A 20,744-nucleotide genomic window follows, 5' to 3' on the forward strand; every position below is an offset into this window, starting at 1 on the left:
CATAGGTTAAGCTGGCTTTAATTACTAGCATGGAGCAGCTCAGCGCTCATCAGAGGTCACGGGGCGATGAACATCGCTCTCACTGCACAGGAGGGGAAGCAGTTTCTCTCCCTGCCCTGCCTGCTCAGTGGACCTGCTCGTCTCGTTTCCACGGCTGACTGGCTCTTGACCTCCGAAGTCTGGGCCAAAAGACAATGGGAGCTATCGGGGAGGCCTCGACGAACCTAATCCAATCCTTTCCTTCTCCTTCTGCTTAACTGTTGCCTTTCCTTCACTGCTACGAAAGGACAGCTGCTCAGGACTGCTGGTGGACATCACCACCTTCCTGCAGCCCGTCAGAAAGCAAACAGTTCGATGATGATTCTCCCCTCTTATTGAACTAAAAATCTTCACGCTACGCCTCTGTCTAAATGTGCAATGTGCCATTTATAGTAATTTATAATAAATAGTATGTGCAACAATATAACATAGAAACTGTATCAGCGTCAATTAATCAGTCTGATGGCCTGGTGGAGGAAGCTATTCCGGAACCTATTGGTCCTGGCTTTAATGCTACAGTACTGTTTCCCGGATGGTAGCAGCTGAAACAGTTTGTGGTTGGGGAGACTCGGGTCCCCAATGATCCTTTGGGCCCTTTTTTTACACCTGTCCTTGTAAATGTCCTGAATAGTGGGAAGTTCACATCTACGGATGCACTGGGCTGTCTGCACCACTCTCTGCAGAGTTCTGTGATTGAGGGAAGTACAGTTCCCATACCAGGCAGTGATACAGCCAGTCAGGATGCTCTCAATTGTGCCCCTGTAGAAAGTTCTTAGGATTTGGGGGCCCATACCAAACTTCTTCAACCGTCTGAGGTGAAAGAGACGCTGTTGTGCTTTTTTCACCACACAGAACAGAACAGTAAAACAAGACCCTTTGGGTCTCAAGGCTGCCAGAAAAATATGCTTCTTAAAATTGCTGCCCTGGGAAAAAGTCTCTGGCTGTCCATTCTGTCCTTGGCCTGGCTGATGTATGTCTTTTAACATTATAAAGAGCCAAACATTCTCCTTGTGACTTCTTCCTTAATATGAAACATAGAACACTCCATCCTAGTACAGGCCCTTCAGCCCACAATATTGTGCCGCCCCTTATAACCCACTCTAACATCAATCTAGCCCTTCTGTCCTACATTGCCCTCCATTTTCCCATCAGCCATGTGACTATCTAACAGTCTTTTAAACATCCCTAAGGTATCTGCTTCTACCACCGCCCCTGGCAGGGTGTTCCACACAACTATCATCCTGAGTGTAAAAAAAACCCTAACTTCCTGACATGATATGAGGTTTTGCCAAGAGAGGGAAACCAAAGTGGATCCAACAGTTCACTAACTTTTAGCAGGAACCGTGCAAAAAATTAAGAAAAACAATAAAGAATACTAAGAACAGGTATAAAAGTCCTTGCAACACACACAAAATGCTGGAAGAAGTCTTGAGTTCCAATTTGGATTCCCAGCATCTGCAGATTTTCCCGTTCAAGTTATTCTCCTTATTGGGAAGAGTGAATAAGCAGTGCGTGGGAAGCTGTCAGCTGGTTATGTAGAGCAGAGCTATCATGAGCTGGCCTGTGAAACACTGAAAGTACATAGCAGGTAGAGCAAGCAGTTAGGAATGCAATTCTGCTACTTGGTCAGCATCACAAGGTCCTTCAAGTACTAAAGGTCACTGCAATAATTGGCTTATCACTGTCGCCTGTACTGGGATATATTAAAAAGCTATGGTTGCGTGTCCTACAGACAATTATTCCATAGGTAAGTACATTGAGGTACAGATATCCCCCGCTTTTCGAAAGTTTGCTTTACGCCACTTCACCTTTACGAAAGACCTACATTAGTACCTGTTTTTGCTAACCGAGAGAAGTCCGAAGAGGATTTTAGCTTTTACGAAAAAAGGCAAAAAGCGAAAATAGCATTCAGCATTTGTTTTGCAGCGAGCCGTTATAGAGGCAGCGCGCACGCCATAGCTTTCAACTGCGTGAGATTTTCAGTACAATTGACAGTGCTGCAATGATTGCAGAGAAGTATGACTTTAATCTTGAAAGGGCACGTAGGTTTAGGGCAGGTTTGCAGGATGTTTTGAGTGCTTACAAAGTACTGTATGATAGAAAAATGTGTGAACCTTCCAGTGTGCTCGCTGTCTTCTCGATTCTGGTAAGTGAAACTACGCTGTGCATACATTATTTCTACTGTATGTAGGTTGTGTATTTATCATATCATTCCTGCTTTCACTATGTGTTAGTGTTATTTTAGGTTTTATGTGTTATTTGGCAGGTTATTTTTTGGTGAACGCTCAAAAATTTTTCCCGTATAAATTAATGGTAATTGCTTCTTCGCTTTACGCCATTTCGGCTTACGAAAGGTTTCATAGGAACTCTCTACTTTTGGATAGCGGGGGATACCTGTAGTACGAAAAAACAGATCGCAGAGCGCAGTCAGTGGCCTCTTTATTAGGTACATTTGTATAGTGCAAGTTCCGTGGGTGAAAATGCCTTGTTAATGAGAAAGATCAAAGGAGAAAGACCAGATTGGTTCAAGCTGACAGCAACTGAAATAACCACACATCACAACAGTGGTGTGCAGAAGAGCATCTCTGAGCGCACAACATGTGGAATCATGAAGTGGATGGACTACAGCCCAGAAGAACACAAACAAGGAGGTACCTAATAAAGTGGCCACTGAATCTACATGTGACAAGTAAAGCTAATCTTTCATCACTGTGGATAACACTCCACAGGGAGACTTAGAGAATATTGCCAGTTCTACTGGAAAGGGAATATTGCATAACATTAAAGAACTCCACTGGACTCCTCATATTAAAGTGAGATCATTGGTTATGGGAACATCTCAATGGGTGGGCAAGTGAGTGTAGTTATCCCCTTTTGTTCAAGAGCCTGATCTTTGAGGGGTAGTAACTGTGCTTGAACCTGGTGGTGCGAGTCCTGAGGCTCCTGTACCTTCTACCTGATGGCAGCAGAGAGAGGAGAGCTTTGCTTGGATGGTGGGGATCTCTAATGATGGACGCCGCTTTTCTACGGCAACGTTTCATGTGGATGTGCTCAATGGTTGGGAGAGCTCTACCCACGATGTACTGGGCTAAACCCACCACCTTTTGTAGGCTTTTCCGTTCAATGCATTGGTGTTTCCACGCCAGTCTGTGGTGCAGCCAGTCATCGCACTTCCAACTACACACCTTTAGAAGTTTGTCAAGGTTTTAGATGTCACGATGAACTTCTGCAGACTCCTGGTGGTGATGGGGAATAAAAACAGGAAACGTGAAAGGAGGGCCCATCCCAACAAAATTTCCATGGGGACTATTCATGTTCTCTGTTATTGTCCAGTATTCAAGCCTGTATATGAATTACGGTGCTTTGCAGGTTATGGCAGAGCAGACATGGAAATACCCCCAGAAGTATGAAGAAGAGTATAGATCACAATCCAGTCATCATTTGACTGGTTGTAAGGAACACTCCATGTCTTCTGCAACTCCTCAACCTTCTCGCTCTTCCAGCTTTTTCCTGTTTTCATGAGTTATCACTGCACTACCTTAAATGGACACGTACAGTTTGGTTGTTAACCATCTCAGCTGACATTTGTTTTGTTAGTCTAACAATGTTGTGTGGAGTTCATTAACAAAAGAGATATACTATACATTTCGTGGATTTAATTACTGATGGTGTTGGGGTGACAATGGGAAATATTTGATGACAGGATTCTAAGAAGAACATACACAGAGATACAATAGGGGCAGTGATAGCAAACGAATGGGAGCATGATACAGTATTGAGAGGAAATAGCACATTAGGAAGGATCGTCTCAACCATTTCAGACAATGGGATTTTATCTTAGTTGTGTGGGAAATTATTAGTTTCTGACTTGTAGAAAATGCAGTTATCAGGAATGGAACCCTTAAAGTAACCAAAGGATACTTATACAATCGGCCCTCCTTATCCAAGAGGGATTGGTTCCGGGACCCATCGCGGATACCAAAAAACGCGGATGCTCAAGACCTTTATTCAACCTGTCTCAATGAGGTGGACCTTAGGACCCAGCGGAACCCCGGACCTTATTTAACCTGTCTCAGTGTGGTGGACATTAGGACCCGGCGGCGGAGCTCTGAATCCACAGGGTTTCTGTTTGCGAAAATAATCACGATCACGATTGAAAATAAAGTGGAAATAAAGCAATCAGAAAGAGGTGAAATGCCATCGGTCATTGGAAAAGCTTTAGGCTACAGTCGGTCAATGATAGGAACAATTTTAAAGGATAAAGTGAGAAAGGCCCTACCCAGATGAAAGTTACAATTATTACTAAGCAACGCAGTGGTTTAATTACTGGATTTTGTGGGGTTTTGGGTTTTTGATCCTCCACATCAACCCGGCACGGATGGAGAGCACGCTCGGGAGCTGTCTGTCACTGGATCGAACTCGGGAATTTCCGTTCCCGAGCCCAGCACTGAAACATACATTTCTTAAGTGTTTTAAGTTCATAGAAAGGTAAAATATATACTATATACTAAGACAAACGTTTGACTAACTGGCAAAAAATAATACCGGATGTACCTGTTCCGACTTACTTGGTAAAATAACTTTACGGTTTTTTTTAATCCTGATCCATGATAACCTACGCACATCCCCCCATATACTTTAAGTCATCTCTAGATTACTTATAATATTTAACACAATGTAAATGATATGTAAAATAGTTGCTATACTGCATTGTTTTGGGAATAATGACAAGAAAAAAAAGTCTGTACAAGCTCAAACAACAAGTGCTGGAAGAGCACTTCCGGGTTTTCTCGATTCGCGGTTGGTTGAATTTGCACACGCAGAACTCGCGGATAAGGAGGGCCGACTGTATATCTTAATGATACACGATATACCTTGTCAAAAAATTCTACAAACTTGCATTCTGATAAAATCTCCAGAAACCAAGCCTGCCATAGACTTTTTGCATTATGGTGTCCATGAATATAAATCACCTTATCAAATTTGGCAGCAAGGAGATGACAACAGAATATCTAGTACCCCAGGTGCACCTTCTACTGTACAAAAATGCTCTGTTTGTTCCCCTGGGTGAATCAAAATAAGGGTTTCAAAGTAAATCAGAATCAGAGTAAGGGTTATATTCATCGACATGTGCCATAAAATTTATTGTTTTGCAGCAGCCGTACAGTGCGATTTTCTCTGGTCCCATTAGAATTTCCTCAAATTGCCTGTCATTGATGACCTGTTTGATTTGTGGATCAACAAAAAAGCCTTCCTTAATCTTGGCACCAGTGTGGCACCACCTGTGTTCAGTCCTGTTTTCCCCTGCTGACTATATGGAGTTTGCACGTTCTCTCCCATGGCTGCGCAGGACCGGATGCAGTGATCTCCTCCCACATCCAAGCAATGCGCAGGTCAGTAGCTCAATTGACCATGACCCTTTGTAGATCTGTCGAACCTGGTGGAGTTAATGGGAATGTGGGGTGAATTGATGCAGGATGGGTGTAAACATGAGGGAGGATCGTTGGCGGTCAGCGCGGGCTCGATGGAGCAAATGGTCTGTGTCTGTGCTATGTAACATTATAACTGAACAAAGCTGCTGAACCTTCAGGAGAAAGATCCCAGTGTAATGAGGAAGGGCTGGAGAAAGCCAACGATATGAAGGCTTCTAATGAGGCACTTGGAAGGAAATGAATTGTGTTGGAATGCTTAAAAATAGAAAGCCTTTTTTAGTTTACTGGAGATCTGCTGGGCTTTGGTGGCTTGCTTCTGATTTCATAAATAAATTTGAGTTTGGAAAATCAGCCCTTTGCAAGCAAGAGGCAGTAGTAATTACTGACCCTGTCCCGCCTTGTTAAATCCACCACAGAGTAGTTTTGAACCTAACCTCCATTTAAGTTGTTTATTGTCATTTAGCTATATATATAGTTCAGAAGCCTAGTTGCTGGGGGGAGGAAACGTACTCATCCTGACCGTTTTGTTTTTATGTGTTGGAGTCTCTTACCTGACGGAAGGAAGTCAGAGGATTCTGGATGAATCCTGGTATCATTAACAATACTAAAGGCCCTGCACATGCAGCACTCCTGATAAGTGTCCCCGATGGATGGTAAGGAGACTCCTGTGATCCTCCCAGCTGTTCTCACAGTCCTCTGTATGGACTACTGGTCTGATACGCGACTGCTCCCAGACCAGATGGAGATGCAGCTTGTCAGGAAGCTCTCAATGGTCCTCCTGGAAAAGCACAGTTAAGATGGTGGGACCGGCGGAGCCTTGCTTTCCTCAGTCTTCTTAGGAAGTAGAGGTGCTGCTGTGCCTTCTTGTTCAGGAAGGTGATAATTAAAGGGAGCAGGTGAGGTCATCTGTGATGTGAGCTCCCAGGAACTTGGTACACTTGACTCTCTCTATGGAGGAGCCATGTATTCACAGAGGGGGATATTTAGTCTGCATCTTCCTGAAGTGATTTCCTTGGTCTCCTCCACGTTCAGGCTTAGGCTCTTTTCACATCAATCCATCAGCCGCTCCACTTCCTCAACGTCTCGTCATTGTTCTTGATAAGGCCATCCATGTTGTGTTATCTGGAAATGTGATGGCACGGTGTGAGCTGGATCCTGCCTGCAACACAGTCATGCGTCAGCAGTGTGAACAGCATTGGGCTTAGTCCACAGCCCTGGGAGTGCCTGTGCCCGGAACTCACTCTCTCTCCCTTAGCTCTCCCGTTTTTTCACCATATTCTCTGTCCACTCTCACCCTCCCCTCTCACCCTCCCCTCTCTCCCCCCTCTCTCTCTCTCCCTCTCTCTCCCCCTCCCCCCTCTCTCCCCCTCCCCCCTCCCTCCCCCTCTCTCCCCTCTCTCACCCCTCACCCCCTCTCACCCCCTCTCTGCCCCTTCTCTCTCCTCTCTCTGCTCTTTTTCTCCCCTCTACACCTTTCTCCCCTCCTCCTCTACTCTACCTCCTCTCCTCTCCTCTTCTTGTACCCCTCTCTCCCCCTCTACCACCTTTTCCCTCCTCTCTCTCCTTCTGCCTCCCCTCCCCATCTCCCTCATTTCCACCACCACCACCCTCTCTGACCACCCCATGTAGAAGCAGCTCCCTCTGCTTGTCTGCCATCTGTTTGGTGTTACCGAATGTCAGTGTGAGTGTGTTTAACAAGATGGTATGTTCCTAAAGTGGAAGCAGTTGTTAGGGTGGAAGATGTAACAGTTTCCTGTTCGTCTGTACAGTCAAAGCCTCAACTGTAGGTGTGTTTATCTTCTGAACAGTGTGTTGGGTTTCAAATGCTTTCTGAAACACGGCAGCCAGTATGAGGCTAATCGTTTGCTTCAGGAAGGATGGTTAGCTGGAACGGCTCCTGAACTCAATCCCTGACTAATAAAGGCCAACACACCATATGCTTTCTTAATCTTCTTAATTAGCACTGAAAGTTTGATAGATCGATAGATGTGGTCCTCAAGATCCCTCAGTTCCTTCACATTGCCAAGAATCTAACCAATAACCCTGTACTTTGCCTTCAACTATAACCTTCCAAAGTGAATCTCAGATTCTGAATCAGTTTTATTATCAGCAGCATGTGTCGTGAAATTTGCTAACTTAGCAGCAGCAGTTCAATGCTAAGACACAATATAGAAGAAAGAAAAATAATAACAAATAAATAATTAAATCAATTACAGTATATGTGTATTGGAGATTAAAAATCATGCAAAAAAACAGAAATAATATATATTTTAAAAGTGAGGTAGTGTTCAAGGGTTCAATGTCCATTTAGGAATCAGATGGCAGAGTAGAAGAAGCACTTCACGCTTTTCCACGAACTCCATCTGTCACTTCTCAGCCCAGCTCTGCATCAAATCAGTGTTCTGTTGTAACCTATGACAACCTAGTATAGTGTAGCGGTTACCGTGGCACCACGATAGTGTAGTGGTTACCATGCTGCCATGATAGTGTAGCGGTTACCGTGGCACCACGATAGTGTAGTGGTTACATGCTGCCATGATAGTGTAGCGGTTACCGTGGCGCCACGGTAGTGTAGCGGTTACCATGGTGCCTCAGCAGTGTAGTGGTTACTGTGATGCTTTATAACTTGGGGCGTTCTAGACTTTAGAGTTCAATTCCAGCAGCATCTGTAAGGAGATTTTATGTTCTGTTCATGAACTGCATGGGCTTCCTCCCACAGCCCAAAGTCATGCTGGTTAATTGGTCATTGCAAATTGTCCTGTGATTAGTCTAGGGTTAAATAGGTGGATTGCTGGGCAGTGTGTCTCGTTGTGCCAGAAGAGCTTGCGACACACTGTGTCTCTAAGTAAATAAATAAGATATAGAAACAGAATTAGACCAGTTGGTCCATCAAGTCTGTCCTGACATTCCATCTTGGCTGATTTATTATTCCTCTCAATCCCATTCTCCTGCCTTCTCTCTGTAACCTTTGTCTAATTAAGAACCTGTCAACCTCCACAGCCTGCACAGCCGTCTGTGGCGATGAATTCCACATTCTCTGACCAAAGAATCTGTAACCTACACAACAGCACCAGCCTTTATGTCATCTGCAAACACTTCTTCCATTGCAACTCTGACTGCACTTTCAAAGGAGGGTAGATGTTGAAAGTGTTGTCACAGGTAGATAGGGTTGTAAAGAAAGTTTTTGGCAAATTTGCTTTCATAGATCAAAGTATTGTGTACAGGGGATGGGATGTTATGTTGAAGTTGTATAAGGCGTTGGTGAGGCCTGATTTGGAGTATAGTGTACAGTTTTGGTCACCTACCTACAGGAAAGATGTAAGCAAGGTTGAAGAGTGCAGGGAAAATTTACATGGATGTTGCTGGGACTGGAGGATAGGTTCGGACTTTATTCCTTGAAATGTAGAAGATTGAGAGGAGATTTGATAGAGGTATACAAAATTATGAGGGGAGTAGATAGGGTAAATGTAAGCAGGGTTTTTCCACTGAGATCGAGTGGGACTACAACCACAGATCATGGGTTACATGTCAACATTGGACCCGGATGCTGCTGGGACTTGAGGGCCTGAGTTATAGGGATGGGTTGAGTAGACTTGAACTTCATTCCCTGAAGCGCAGAAGACTGAGGGGAGATCTTACAGAGGGTTATGAAATTATGAGGGGTATAGAGAGGGTGAATGCAAGCAGGCATTTTCCACTGAGGTCGGGTGAGGCTGGAACTAGAGGTCATGGGTTATAGTTGAAATGTTTAAGGGGGAAATTCATTCAGGGTGGTGAGAGTGTGGAACAGGCTGCCAGCAGAAGTGGTGGATGCAGGTTCAGTTGTAACATTTAAGAGACGTTTGGTGAGGCATGGGGGTAGAGGGCTGTGGTGGATTGAATTAGGTACAAGACCAGGCTGGCACACACTAGATGGGCTGAAGGGCCTGTTTCTGTGCTGTAGCAGGGACTCCACATGATGACCACGTCTACATGTTTCTCTTTTATATATGGGATGTATGCATCAGTATTAAGGACTCTATCAGTTGCCCATCCACCCCAAAATTACTCTGTTTGCTATTAAGCATCTTAACCCTGTTAAGATGGTTGGTGAAACCTCTTGGGCCAATTTGTAGCTCAGTGTGAAAGCTTCACTGGTATAACTGCAGACCGCCATGGAGGGTGATGATAGTAACCCAAAGGCAAAAGAAAACATGGGACCCACAGAAAATAAATACTATTTCTATTTGTCACAAGACATTGAAACGTACACTCCATTAGGTATGGGTGGCACCTAAGTGGCCACAGGAATGGGACCCAGTGTGGCCTTCTGCTACCGTAGCCCAGTTTGACGTGTTGTGCGTTCCGAGATGCTCTTCTGCACCCCACTGTTGTAACGCGTGGTTATTTGACAGCTTGAACCAGTCTGGTTATTCTCATCTGACCTCTCTCAGTCTCAGCATGTTCTCCCAGAGAACTGCTGCTCACTAGATGATTTTTTTTGTTTTTTACACCTTTCTCTGTAAACTCTAGAGAGACTGTTGTGGGTGAAAATCCCAGGAGATCAGCAGTTTCTGAGACACTCAAGCCACCCCGTCTGGCGCCAACAACCATTCTGCAGTCAAAGTCACTTAGTTCACATTTCTTCCCCGTTCTGATGTTTGGTCTGAACAACAGCTGAACCTCTTAACCTTGTCTGCATGCTTTTATGCGTTGAGTTGCTGCCGCATGATTGGATGAGTAGATATTTGCATTAATGAGCAGGTATACAGGTGTACCTCATAACATGCCCAGTGAGTGCTCATTGACACACTGAAACATACAGTGAAATGCGTCGTTTGCATCGAGGATGTGCTGGAGGCAGCCCGCGAGTGTCGCCACACTTCCGGCAAAAAACATAGCGTACCCGCCCATAACCTACTAGCCCTAAACCCGCACGTCTTTAGAACACTGGGGGAAACTGGAGCACCCGGAGGAAACTCATGGTCCCCTTACAGAGAGCCGCTGGAATTAAACCTAGGTTTTTCCACCCACATAACCAAACCCCAACAACCCTGCCCCCACCTTCCCCAGTGAAGAAGTAAACAGGCACACAACCAGCAGTGACGACATTCCATTTAAATGTCTTAGAAGGGATTATCCGGGATAAAGCTTAGAATAACCAAGTGACAGCCTCAGGTTAGTGTTGAGGCTGAAGGGAAGATCTTACCCAAGGTGCAGACCAACTGAATCAAATTTGGCAGGACCCAGATCCTCCTTCTCTCTTTTCTTGGCCCCAGAGTCAGGCTTACTTTCAAAATTCTGATGCTTGTAATAGAATTTAATATGTGCTGGGAGAGAGGGAGGAAATCTGTTTCAACGTTCTCCCCACTAGCTACCTGAGTGTGCCGTGCCCCGGGGGTTAAGTGGGACAGCCAATCGTGAATCTTTTCTCCACCGTTTGACAGCGTGCTGGGAGGGAGAGGTTAGTGGCCCACAGCAGCCTCCCGCTCCCCCGCTCACCATGAGTGTGATGGTGCCTGGGATTCCCCCGAAGCTGCTCCTGGCCAGGCGAATGCGGCAGCCCACATGCCCCGTGTCCTGCACCGATGCTGGCGAAGATGAGGATGAGCTTATTCCCCTGTACTCCTCCATGCTGGCCAAACCTCAGACCAAGAGGCAGCGAGGGAAAAGAAGGTTCCGGAAGAGCGTAGAATGTTCTCTGTGGCACCGTAAGAGCAGCCTCTAATTTTTTTATTCCAGTTGTTACCTTGGCGTTGTTAGAACCTCTTTGCTTCTACACAGTGTGTGTTCTTTTTCATTCAGGCTAGGGTTAAGATCGGAGTATTATGTTCATATCTTCATGCCTCGTTATGGGAAGATGGAAACTTAGTGGAGATTTACCAGGATACTGAATGTGAATGTGGGATTGAATAGTTAAAGTGAAGTGATTCACTTTTGAAGCTCAAGGTTGAAGGGTCAATGGCAGAATTGTTAATGTTGTGGAGGAACTGAGGCACTTTGTAATCCACGTCCATAAATCCCTCAAAGTTGCCATGCAAGTTGATTGGGGGTTAAGAAGGTATATGATGTGTTGGCCTTTGAGTTCAAGAGCCATGAGATAATATTGCAGCTCTACAAAATCCTGGATTGACCACATGTGGAGTACTGTGTTTATTTCTAGTCACTTCATTACAGGAAAGATGTGGAAGCTTTAGAGAGGCTGCAGATGAGATTTACCAGGATGCTGCCTGGATTAGAGAGCAAGGCTTAGGAGGGTAGGTTGAGTGAGCTAGGGCTTTTCTCTTTGGAGGAAAGGAGGATGAAAGGTGACTTGATAGAGGTGTACTAGATAACAGGCATAGAGTGGACAGCCAGAGACCTTTTCCTCGGTGAAAATTGCTAATACAAAAAGGTAGAATTTCAAGGTGAGCAGGGGAATGTTTAAGGGGATATCAGAGGTACTTTTTTTCACAGAGTGAGAGGTTCATGGAATGCCCTGCCAGGGGTGGTGGTACAGGCAGATACATTAGGGACATTTTAGAAGCTCTAAGATAGGCACATAGATGATAGAAAAATGGAGGGAAGAGTTAGATTGATTGTAGAGTAGGTTCAGAGGTTGGCACAACATTGTAAGCTGAAGGGCCTGTACTGTTCTATATGCCACGCTTAAGCTGAAGGTGAAAAATGCTGGAAATCCAATGAACATTTCATACAAAATGCTGGAGGAACTCAACAAGCCAGGCAGCATCCATAGAAAAAAGTACGAGGGGTGATTGACAAGTTCGTGGCCTAAGGTAGAAGGAGTCAATTTTAGAAAACCTAGCACATTTATTTTTCAACATAGTCCTCTCCTACATGTACACACTTAGTCCAGCGGTCGTGGAGCATGTGGATCCCTTCTCTGTAGAAGTGGTCCACAGCAGGGGTGATTGACAAGTTCGTGGCCTAAGGTAGAAGGAGATGAGTTATTAACTTCAAACTTTCTACATTATCGCTCAAAGAGTTGAACTGCACATGCATGTAACGAGAATGGCTTAGACCTCCAGGTGGTCCATAGCAGGGGCGATTGATAAGTTTGTGGCCTAAGGTAGAAGGACATGAGTTATACCGCTCTCGTTACATGCACATGCAGTTCAACTGTTTGAGTGAAAATGCAGAAAGCTTGAAGTTAATAACTCATCTCCCTCTACCTTAGGCCACGAACTTATCAGTCACCCCTGCTGTGGACCACTTTCTGGAGATCCAAGACACCGACTTCTACAAAGAAGGGATCCGTATGCTCCACGACCGCTGGACTAAGTGTGTAAATGTAGGAAAAATAAATGTGCTAGGTTTTTTAAAAATTGACTCCCAACCGCAGGCCACTAACTTATCAATCACCCCTCGTACAGTCGATGTTTCAGGTCAAGACTACTCTTTTCCATGGATGCTGCCTGGCTGGCTGAGTTCCTCCAGCATTTTGTTTGTGTTGTTAAGATACAAATTCATGGTTTATCTGAAGTCATAGAAAAGTACAGCTCAGAAAGAGGCCATTCAGCCCGTCGAGTCCATGCTGAGCCATTTAAACTGCCTAGACCCATTGACCAGCACTGGGACCGTAGCCCTCCATGTCCCTCCCATCCATGCACTATTTGTGCTGACAGGTTGTTCCACACACTCACTACCCTCTGAGTGAAGAAGTTTCCCCTCACGTTCTGCTGATGACCGAATTAAATGTAGTCTTAACGTCAAGATGAGTTTCTTGGCATGTATATGAGTATCAACATGGTAGAGTAAGCAGTTAGCGCATCGCTTTTCAGAGCCAGCTGTAAGGTCCAGATTCAATTCCCGCGGCTGCCTGTAGGAGTTTGTACGTTCGCCCCGAGACGGCGTGGGTTTCCTCTGGGTGCTCTGGTTTCCTCCCACAGTCCAAAGACGTACAGTTAGGGTTAGCGAGTTGAGGGTGTGCTACGTTGTGGTGACATTTGCAGGCTGAATGACTGACCTCAGCACAACCCTTGCTGATTGATTTGACACATTTTGCTGTATGTTTCAATGTACATGTGACAAATAAAGCTAACCTTAAATTCTCGAGAGACGTAGAGAACACACAGAGAATCTAAATTAAATTACACAGGAGAGTGAAGAAAAAGAGCTGCATAAACAAGAGAGTGTGGAAAAACGCGATCAGAGACAGGACCATGGTAGTGGAAGAGGCAATCTGCAGTGTTTTGTTACCGAGGTTTGGTTGAGAACATGTTGGTCTGTTCAGGAGCCTGATGGTTGCAGAAAAGTAACTGTTCCTGAATCTGGTGGGATGGAACTTCACGTTCCTATCACAGTCCTGTTTGCCTGTTTGAGTGGACTTTTTTAAGGCATAACTCGCCCTTAGAAGCAAAATTAAGTTATTCGGTCCATCTATTCTGGTCTACTATGGCTGATGAATTATCCCTCACAAAGCCATTCTCCTGCCTTCTCCCCGTAACCTTTGATGCCCTGACTAATCAAGAATTTAACAACCTCTGCCTTAAATATACCCAATGACTTGGCCTTTCCAGCCATCTGTGACAATGAATTCCACAGATTCACCAGCATCTGGCTAAAGTAATTCTGCCTCAGCTCTGTTCTAAATGGATGTCCCTCACTTCTGAGGCTGTGCCATCTGGTCCTACATGCCCCTCACTATAGGAAACATCCTCTCCACATCCACTCTGTCTAGGCATTTCAATATTTGACAGGTCACAATGAGATCACCCCTCGTTCTTCTAAACTGCCGCAAGTACAGGCCCAGAGCCATTGCATGCTCATCGTATGTTAACCCTTTCACTCCAGGGATCGTTCTCGTGAACGTCCTCTGGACCCTCTCCAATGCCAACACAGATACAGATCCCGAAACTGCTCACAATGCTCAAAATGTGGTCTGACCAATGCCTTCTAAAGTCTCAGCATTACATCATAGGGTCATAGAGCATTACAGCTCTGAAACAGGCCCTTTGGCCCATCTAGTCTGTGCCAAACCATTAATCTGCCTCATCCCATCGACCGGCACCTGCATCATACCCCTCCCATCCACATACCTATCCAACTTTCTCATAAATATTGAAATCAAAACACACATCCACCATTTCTGCTTCCACACTCTCACCAGAAGTTTTCCTTAAACATTTCACCTTTCACCCTAAACCAGGACCTCTAGCTCTAGTCTCACCCAACCTCAGTGGAAAATGCCTTTTCACGTTTACCCTAGCTCTACCCTTAATAACTCTGAATACCTCTATCAAATCTTCCCTCAACCTCCTCCTTTGCCACACCCTTGCTTTTTTATCGAGTCCTCTCGTTACAAAAACATTCACCCATTATCCTGACCCACACTGCCCCGTCAAGCCAAACAAAAGTGATTAATTTATTGACGCTGTTTAGAGAGCCCTGCTGTGCCTGTACAAAACAACAGTCTCTGCTCTGCTGCAGGGATAAAGTGCTTTGTGATGAGATGGATATGTTGTCAGGGCGACGTAACTTCTGTGTAAGTTCTTTATTTCCTCCTTTCCCTGGATACAATGGTATTCTGAGCGAGCCTGTGAGCACTCTCTGTTGCAGAGCGCGTGGCCTCTTTGCTTGGCAGCGCTTTAGCACGGTGGTACAGGAGGGCTCTGCTCTCTGAGCACTTTGTTACTCTGGTACCAAGTAGGGGAGCTGAAACGAGAGAGAGCAGGACCCTTTCCCCTTTGAGATGGGCACCTGAGGAGTGGACTTCGAGGTTTATAAAATCACGAGGGCTATAGAACAGACGGGACAGCGAAGTATGGGCCCTTCAGCCCACAGTCTGGAGTTGACCCTGTAGCCTACTCTAAAATCAATCTAGCCCACATAGCCCTCCGTTTGCCCTTCATCCATGTCTTTTAAATGTCAGAATCAGAATCAGGTTTAATATCACCAGCATATGTTGTGAAATCTGTTGTTTTGCAGCAGCAGTACAATGCAATGTATAATAATAAAGACTGTGAATTGCAGTAAGAAGTGTGTGTACCTTGGACAGCATTCTAACTGGCTACATCACCATCTGGTGTGGGGTTGTGGGGGGGGGTGGACACTGCACAAGATTGATATAAGCTACAGAGAGTTGTAAACTTAGTCAGCTCCATCATGGGTACTGGCCTCCGCAGTATCCAGGACACCTTCAAGGAGCGATGCCCCAGAAAGATGACGTCAACGTTAAGGACCCCCGTCACCCAGGTCATGCCTTGTTCTCATTGTTACCGTCAGGAAGGAGGTACAGGAGCCTGAAGACACATACTCAGCGATTCAGGAACAGCTTCTTCCCCTCTGCCATCGGATCCCGAAATGAACCCGTGAACATTACGTCACTTTTTTTATCTATTTTTAAAAAGTTATATTAAATAAGTAGTGAAAAAAGAGAAAAAAAGTAGTGAGATAGTGTTCACGTGTTCAACGCCCATTCAGGAATCAGATGGCAGAGGGGAAGAAGCTGTTACTGAATCGCTGAGTGTGTGCCTTCAGGCTTCTGTACCTCCTTCCTGACTGTAACGGTGAGAGAGGGCATTTCCTGGGTGATGGGTGTCCTTAATGATGGATGCCATCTTTTTGGGGCATCACTCTCCGAAGCTGGTCTGGATACTATGGAGGCCAGTGCCCAAGATGGAGCTGACTACGTTTACAATACTTTGCAGCTTCTTTCAGTCCTGTGCTGTAGCCACCCCCTCCACCCGATACCCGGCGATGATGTAGCCCATTAGAATGCTCTCCATTATAAATCCAGTAGAAATTTGTAAGTGTGCTTGGTGACATACCAAATGTCCTCAACCTGCTGATGAAATATAGCCACTGTTGTGCCTTCTTTGTAGCTGTATCGATATGCTGGGCCCAGGATAGATCCGCAGAGATGTTGATTCCAGGAACCTGAAATAGTTCACTCTCTCCACTTGTGATCCCTCTATGACGACTGGTATGTGTTCCCTCGTCCTACCCGCCCTGAAGTCCACAATCAGTTCGTTGGTCTTACTGACGTTGAGTGCAAGGTTGTTGCTGTGATTACGGGCTAAGTCAGATGAATGAGTCTCACTCAATTATCCAACTTGGTCAGAATGGATAAGACAGGCTGAAAGGCCTCTTTCTGTCCTGTATACCTCTGTGAATCCCACATCCCTGGACTGTCTCGTCTGTCCTTTCTGTAGTTCTCCATTTACAGGCTCCTTCCCTTTGTCCCATGGTCCACTCTCCTCTCCTATCAGATTCCTCCTTCTTCAGCCCTTTACCTTTTCCTCCTATCACGTCCCAGCTTCTTATTTCAGTCCCCACTCCCCTCACCACTTTATTCTAGGATCCCCTTCCCTTACAGTCCTGAGCAATGGTCTCGGCCCGAAACGTTGACTGCTTATTCCCCTCAAAGATGCTGCCTGGGTTCCTCCAGCATTTTGTGTGTGTGTTGCTCTGGATTTCCAGCATAATCTCTCGTGTTTATGTTATGTTCTATACCCTTAGTTTATTTATTTAGAGGTTCAGCATAGAACAGGGCCTTTCGGGCTAACGAGCCTCACCCCTGCTCAGTAACCCACCTGTTTAACCCCAGCCTAGTCACGGGTAGGGTTGCCAACTTTCTCACTCCCAAATAAGGGACAAAAGTAGCAGTCAAATACGGGACACTTGTGTTTACCTGAGAAAGACTACCATGACCATGAAGCCTTGCGCGGGCACCTGTGTGCGCATGCGTGACGTGCGCATGTGTGTACGTGTCGATTTTTTTCTACAAATCGGTTTTGGTTTAATCTTCCCGATTCTATTAAGTGAAACTACACCGTACATTATTTCTACTTTATATAGGCTGTGTGTTTATCATATCATTTCTGCTTTTACTATACGTTAGTGTTATTTTAGGTTTTATGTGTTATTTGGTATGATTTGATAGGTTATTTTTTTGGTTCTGGGAAAACTCAAAAATTTTTCTCATATAAATTAATGGTAATTGCTTCTTTGCTTTACGCCATTTCGGCTTAGGAACCGTTTCATAGGAACGCTCTACCTTAGCGGAGGAAATCCAGGACAAGGGTGGTCCCGAATGGGACAAACCAATTTAGCCCAATATACGGGATGTCCCGGCAAATACAGGACAGTTGGCAACCCTAATCACAGGACAACTTACAATGACCAATTAACTTACTAACCGGTATCTCTGGACCGTGGGTGGAAACCGGAGCACCCGGAGGAAACCCACGCGGTCACAGGGAGAACGCACAGAACTCTTACAGACGGTGGCACTCTCTATACAGTCGCCTAGTAGCCAGCGTTATGCTTCACAGTGGCAGCGACCGCAGTTCGATCCCTGCCGCTGTCTGTAAGGAGTCTGTACGTTCTCCCCGTGACCACATGGGTTTCCTCCGGGTGCTCTGGTTTCCTCCCACTGTCCAAACACGTATAGGTTAGGGTTAGTGGGATGTGGGCAAGGTACGTTGTTGCCAGATGCATGGTGACACTGCTGGACTACTTGCTCCCAGTATAATTTCAGACTGTGTTGGTTGTCGACACAGGCAAAGCTTTTCACTTTGTGTTTCAGTGTTTCTGGGGTTGTCTATCCATTCCTCTGTATCCCGCTCAGCGATTTTCCCCATGCGTTACTTGGCAGCATTTTGTAGTGAAGTGCAATTGTCCATCTGACACTTTGCTGATCCCGGTAGCTGGCACATCACCCCGATATTGCCATCAGCGTGGTGGCGTCTGCTGAGGAGACTTGCAGCTTTGCTGTGCCCTGTCACAAAGATAGGTGGAGAGGCAGATGGTGTTGAGGAAGCAGGGAGGCTGCAGAAGGACGTGGACGGGTTAGGAGAATGGGCAGAGAGGAGGCAGATGGAATACCGTGTTGGGAAGTGTATCGTCATGCACTTCGGTAGAAGGAATAAAGGTGCAGACTTTTTTCTAATTGCAGAGAAAATTCAAAACTCCGAGGTGCAGAGGACTCGGGAGTCCTCGCCCAGGATTCCCGGAAGGTTAATTTGCAGGTTGAGTCGGTGGTGAGGAAGGCAAATTCAATGTTAGCGTTTATTGTGATAGAAGTAGAATATAAAAGCAAGGATGTAAATCAGAGGCTGTATAAGACACTGATGAGGCCTCACGTGAACCGAGAGCAGTTTTGGGTCCAAATCCAAGAAAGGATGCGCTGTCACTGGAGAGCGTCCAGAGCAGGTTGATAAGAATGATTCCAGGAACGGAAGGGTTAATGTATGAGGAGTGTTTGATGGCTCTGGACCTGTACTTGCTGGAGTTCAAAAGACTGAGTTGTGGGGGTGGTAGGATCTCATTGAAACGTACCAAATATTGAAAGGCCTAGATAGAGTGGACATGGAGAGGATGTTTCCCATAGTGGGGAGTCTAGGACTATAGGACACAGCCTCAGAACAGAAGGACAACCCTTTTGGACAGAGATGAGGAGAAATTTCTTTAGCCAGAGAGTGCTGAATCTGTGGAATTCATTGCCATGGGCAGCCGTGCAGGTCAAGTCATTGGGTATATCTAACACCAATGTTGATAGGTTCTTGATTAGTAAGGGTGTGTAAAGTTTTGGAGAGAAGGCAGATGCATGGGATTCTCCTCCCTTCTACCGCACCTCCACCTACCGCACCTCCGCCTATCTTTGTTCTGTCTGCAAACTTTGCCACAAAGCCATCAATTCCTTGTAAGTTTTCCCTGTAGTCTTTCTCGTTTCAGCGTCCAGCATTTCTCCACTGTGGAGGGAGTGCAGTGGGCCTGTTTGAGAGTGCAGAATCAATGGCTGAACAGTTGTCGAGGCCCGGCCCTGCCCTGCCCTGCCCTTCTCCAGCCTGTCACTATTAATTTGCAGTGTGAGTCCAGACAGGATTTAACTCCAGTCTGCAGCTGTCAGCAGGCTGATCTGACCTGCCACTGTAATCTCCTTCTGTGAGCTTTTTGGCAAGAGCCGACGCTGAGAAATCCCCAGCATCCTGCCGACTGTTCCGGGTTCCTGCAGGGATATTGCCCCTGGTGTTTGGGCGGATGCTGGGGTACTCAGAGGTGAGGTGATGGAAGCGTGGATAGGATAATGTCATGGACAGGAAAGGGAAAGCTGAGAGTCTTCCTCGGGACAGGAAAGTGGGGGGGGGGGGGGGAGAGAGCCAAGACTCTTCCTCAGGGCAAGAAAGGGATAGCTGAGAGTCTTCCTCAGGACAGGAAAGGAAGAGGGGAGATGCTGAGACCCTTCATCAGAACCGGAGAGGAAGGGGGCACAACGGGGCGGGGGGGGTGTGGGAAAGAGTGCAAGCTGGCAGGCGATTGGTGAGACCAGGTGAGGGGGTTAGGTGGGTGAGTGGGGGAGGAGATTGAAGTGAGAAGCTGGCAGGGGAGAGGTGGAAGAGGTAAAAGGCTTAAGAAACGGAGTCTGATAGGAGAGCAGAATAGATCATGGAGTAATAGGAAGGAGGAGAGGAATCAGAGGGAGGTGATGGGCATGGAGGGGAAGAATTGGAGTGAGGGAGGCCTCCAGAATGAGGTGAGGGGAAACGGAGAGGAGCATACTGGATGTTGGGGAAGGGGTGATGGACCTCTCTTTGATTGTGAGTAGGTTGACGGAAATGTTCCAGAAGGTGTAACGTTCAGCTTGCAGCTTGGAGACCACCTCCCACTGAGGACAGGTTCCAGTGAGATGGACAGGGAAGGTAGTGTTGTGTGGCTAACATCAGTATGAGATATCTCCTGCTGCGGACTGAGCTACGAGGAGCGAATCAAAGGGTCAACTGCAGGAATGAAGGCAAAATACTGCAGGGGATTAGTCGGCTAGTCAGAGCTCCTGGAGATATCAGGGAAGCCAACAAAGGTTTCTGCTGGAGTGGATATCTTCTTTGTCACCGTCAGGCTGCGAGTTGAACTGAAAGTGGCCTGTTGTGAGAGCTGATTGTGGTCCAGTCACGTGCCACGGCTCACTCGATCTCCTCATGGGAGTGGCGCTCAGTCCAACCCTTTCACTCGTGGCACAGCCTGCTGAGTAATTCATTGGGTTCATGTGTAGGCAGCTACAATAAGATTTAAGTAAACCCACTTTGAGAGAAGCGAGCGGGTTGGCTCTACAAGTTACCCCACTCCCCAATGAAACTGTGACACTATGGGGGGTGGGGGGGTCACTGGGTGCCTGGTCCCTCACCCTTAGTCTATAGTCCTCTCCCAGCTCACAGCACTCTGAGATCTCTGCTCTATGTCACGTTCTGCTTGACAACACCATGAGACAGAAAAAAAGGACATGAAGCCAAAAATACTGCAGGTGCTGAAAATCTGATCGTCAGCGAGGCAGGCAGCAACTAAGTGGAGAGGAGG

General features: G+C 46.2%; 1 protein-coding gene across 5 annotated transcripts in view; it reads left to right on the forward strand.

Moving 5' to 3' along the window:
• Positions 1 to 20,744, forward strand: part of LOC140201535 (NHS-like protein 1) — a 291,096-nt gene that overhangs the window by 184,855 nt on the left and 85,497 nt on the right. The window contains exon 1 of one of the 5 annotated variants that reach the window (XM_072265801.1): positions 1,735 to 1,786. The exons of the other annotated variants lie outside the window; for them this stretch is intronic. Within the exon in view, the coding sequence (XP_072121902.1) occupies positions 1,753 to 1,786 (34 nt within the window). The 5' untranslated portion in view covers positions 1,735 to 1,752. Of the gene's footprint in view, positions 1 to 1,734; positions 1,787 to 20,744 lie in introns of those variants that run through there. 5 annotated transcript variants of the gene reach the window in all.

This window comes from Mobula birostris, chromosome 8, assembly GCF_030028105.1.
Source record: "Mobula birostris isolate sMobBir1 chromosome 8, sMobBir1.hap1, whole genome shotgun sequence".
Lineage (NCBI taxonomy): Eukaryota > Metazoa > Chordata > Chondrichthyes > Myliobatiformes > Myliobatidae > Mobula > Mobula birostris.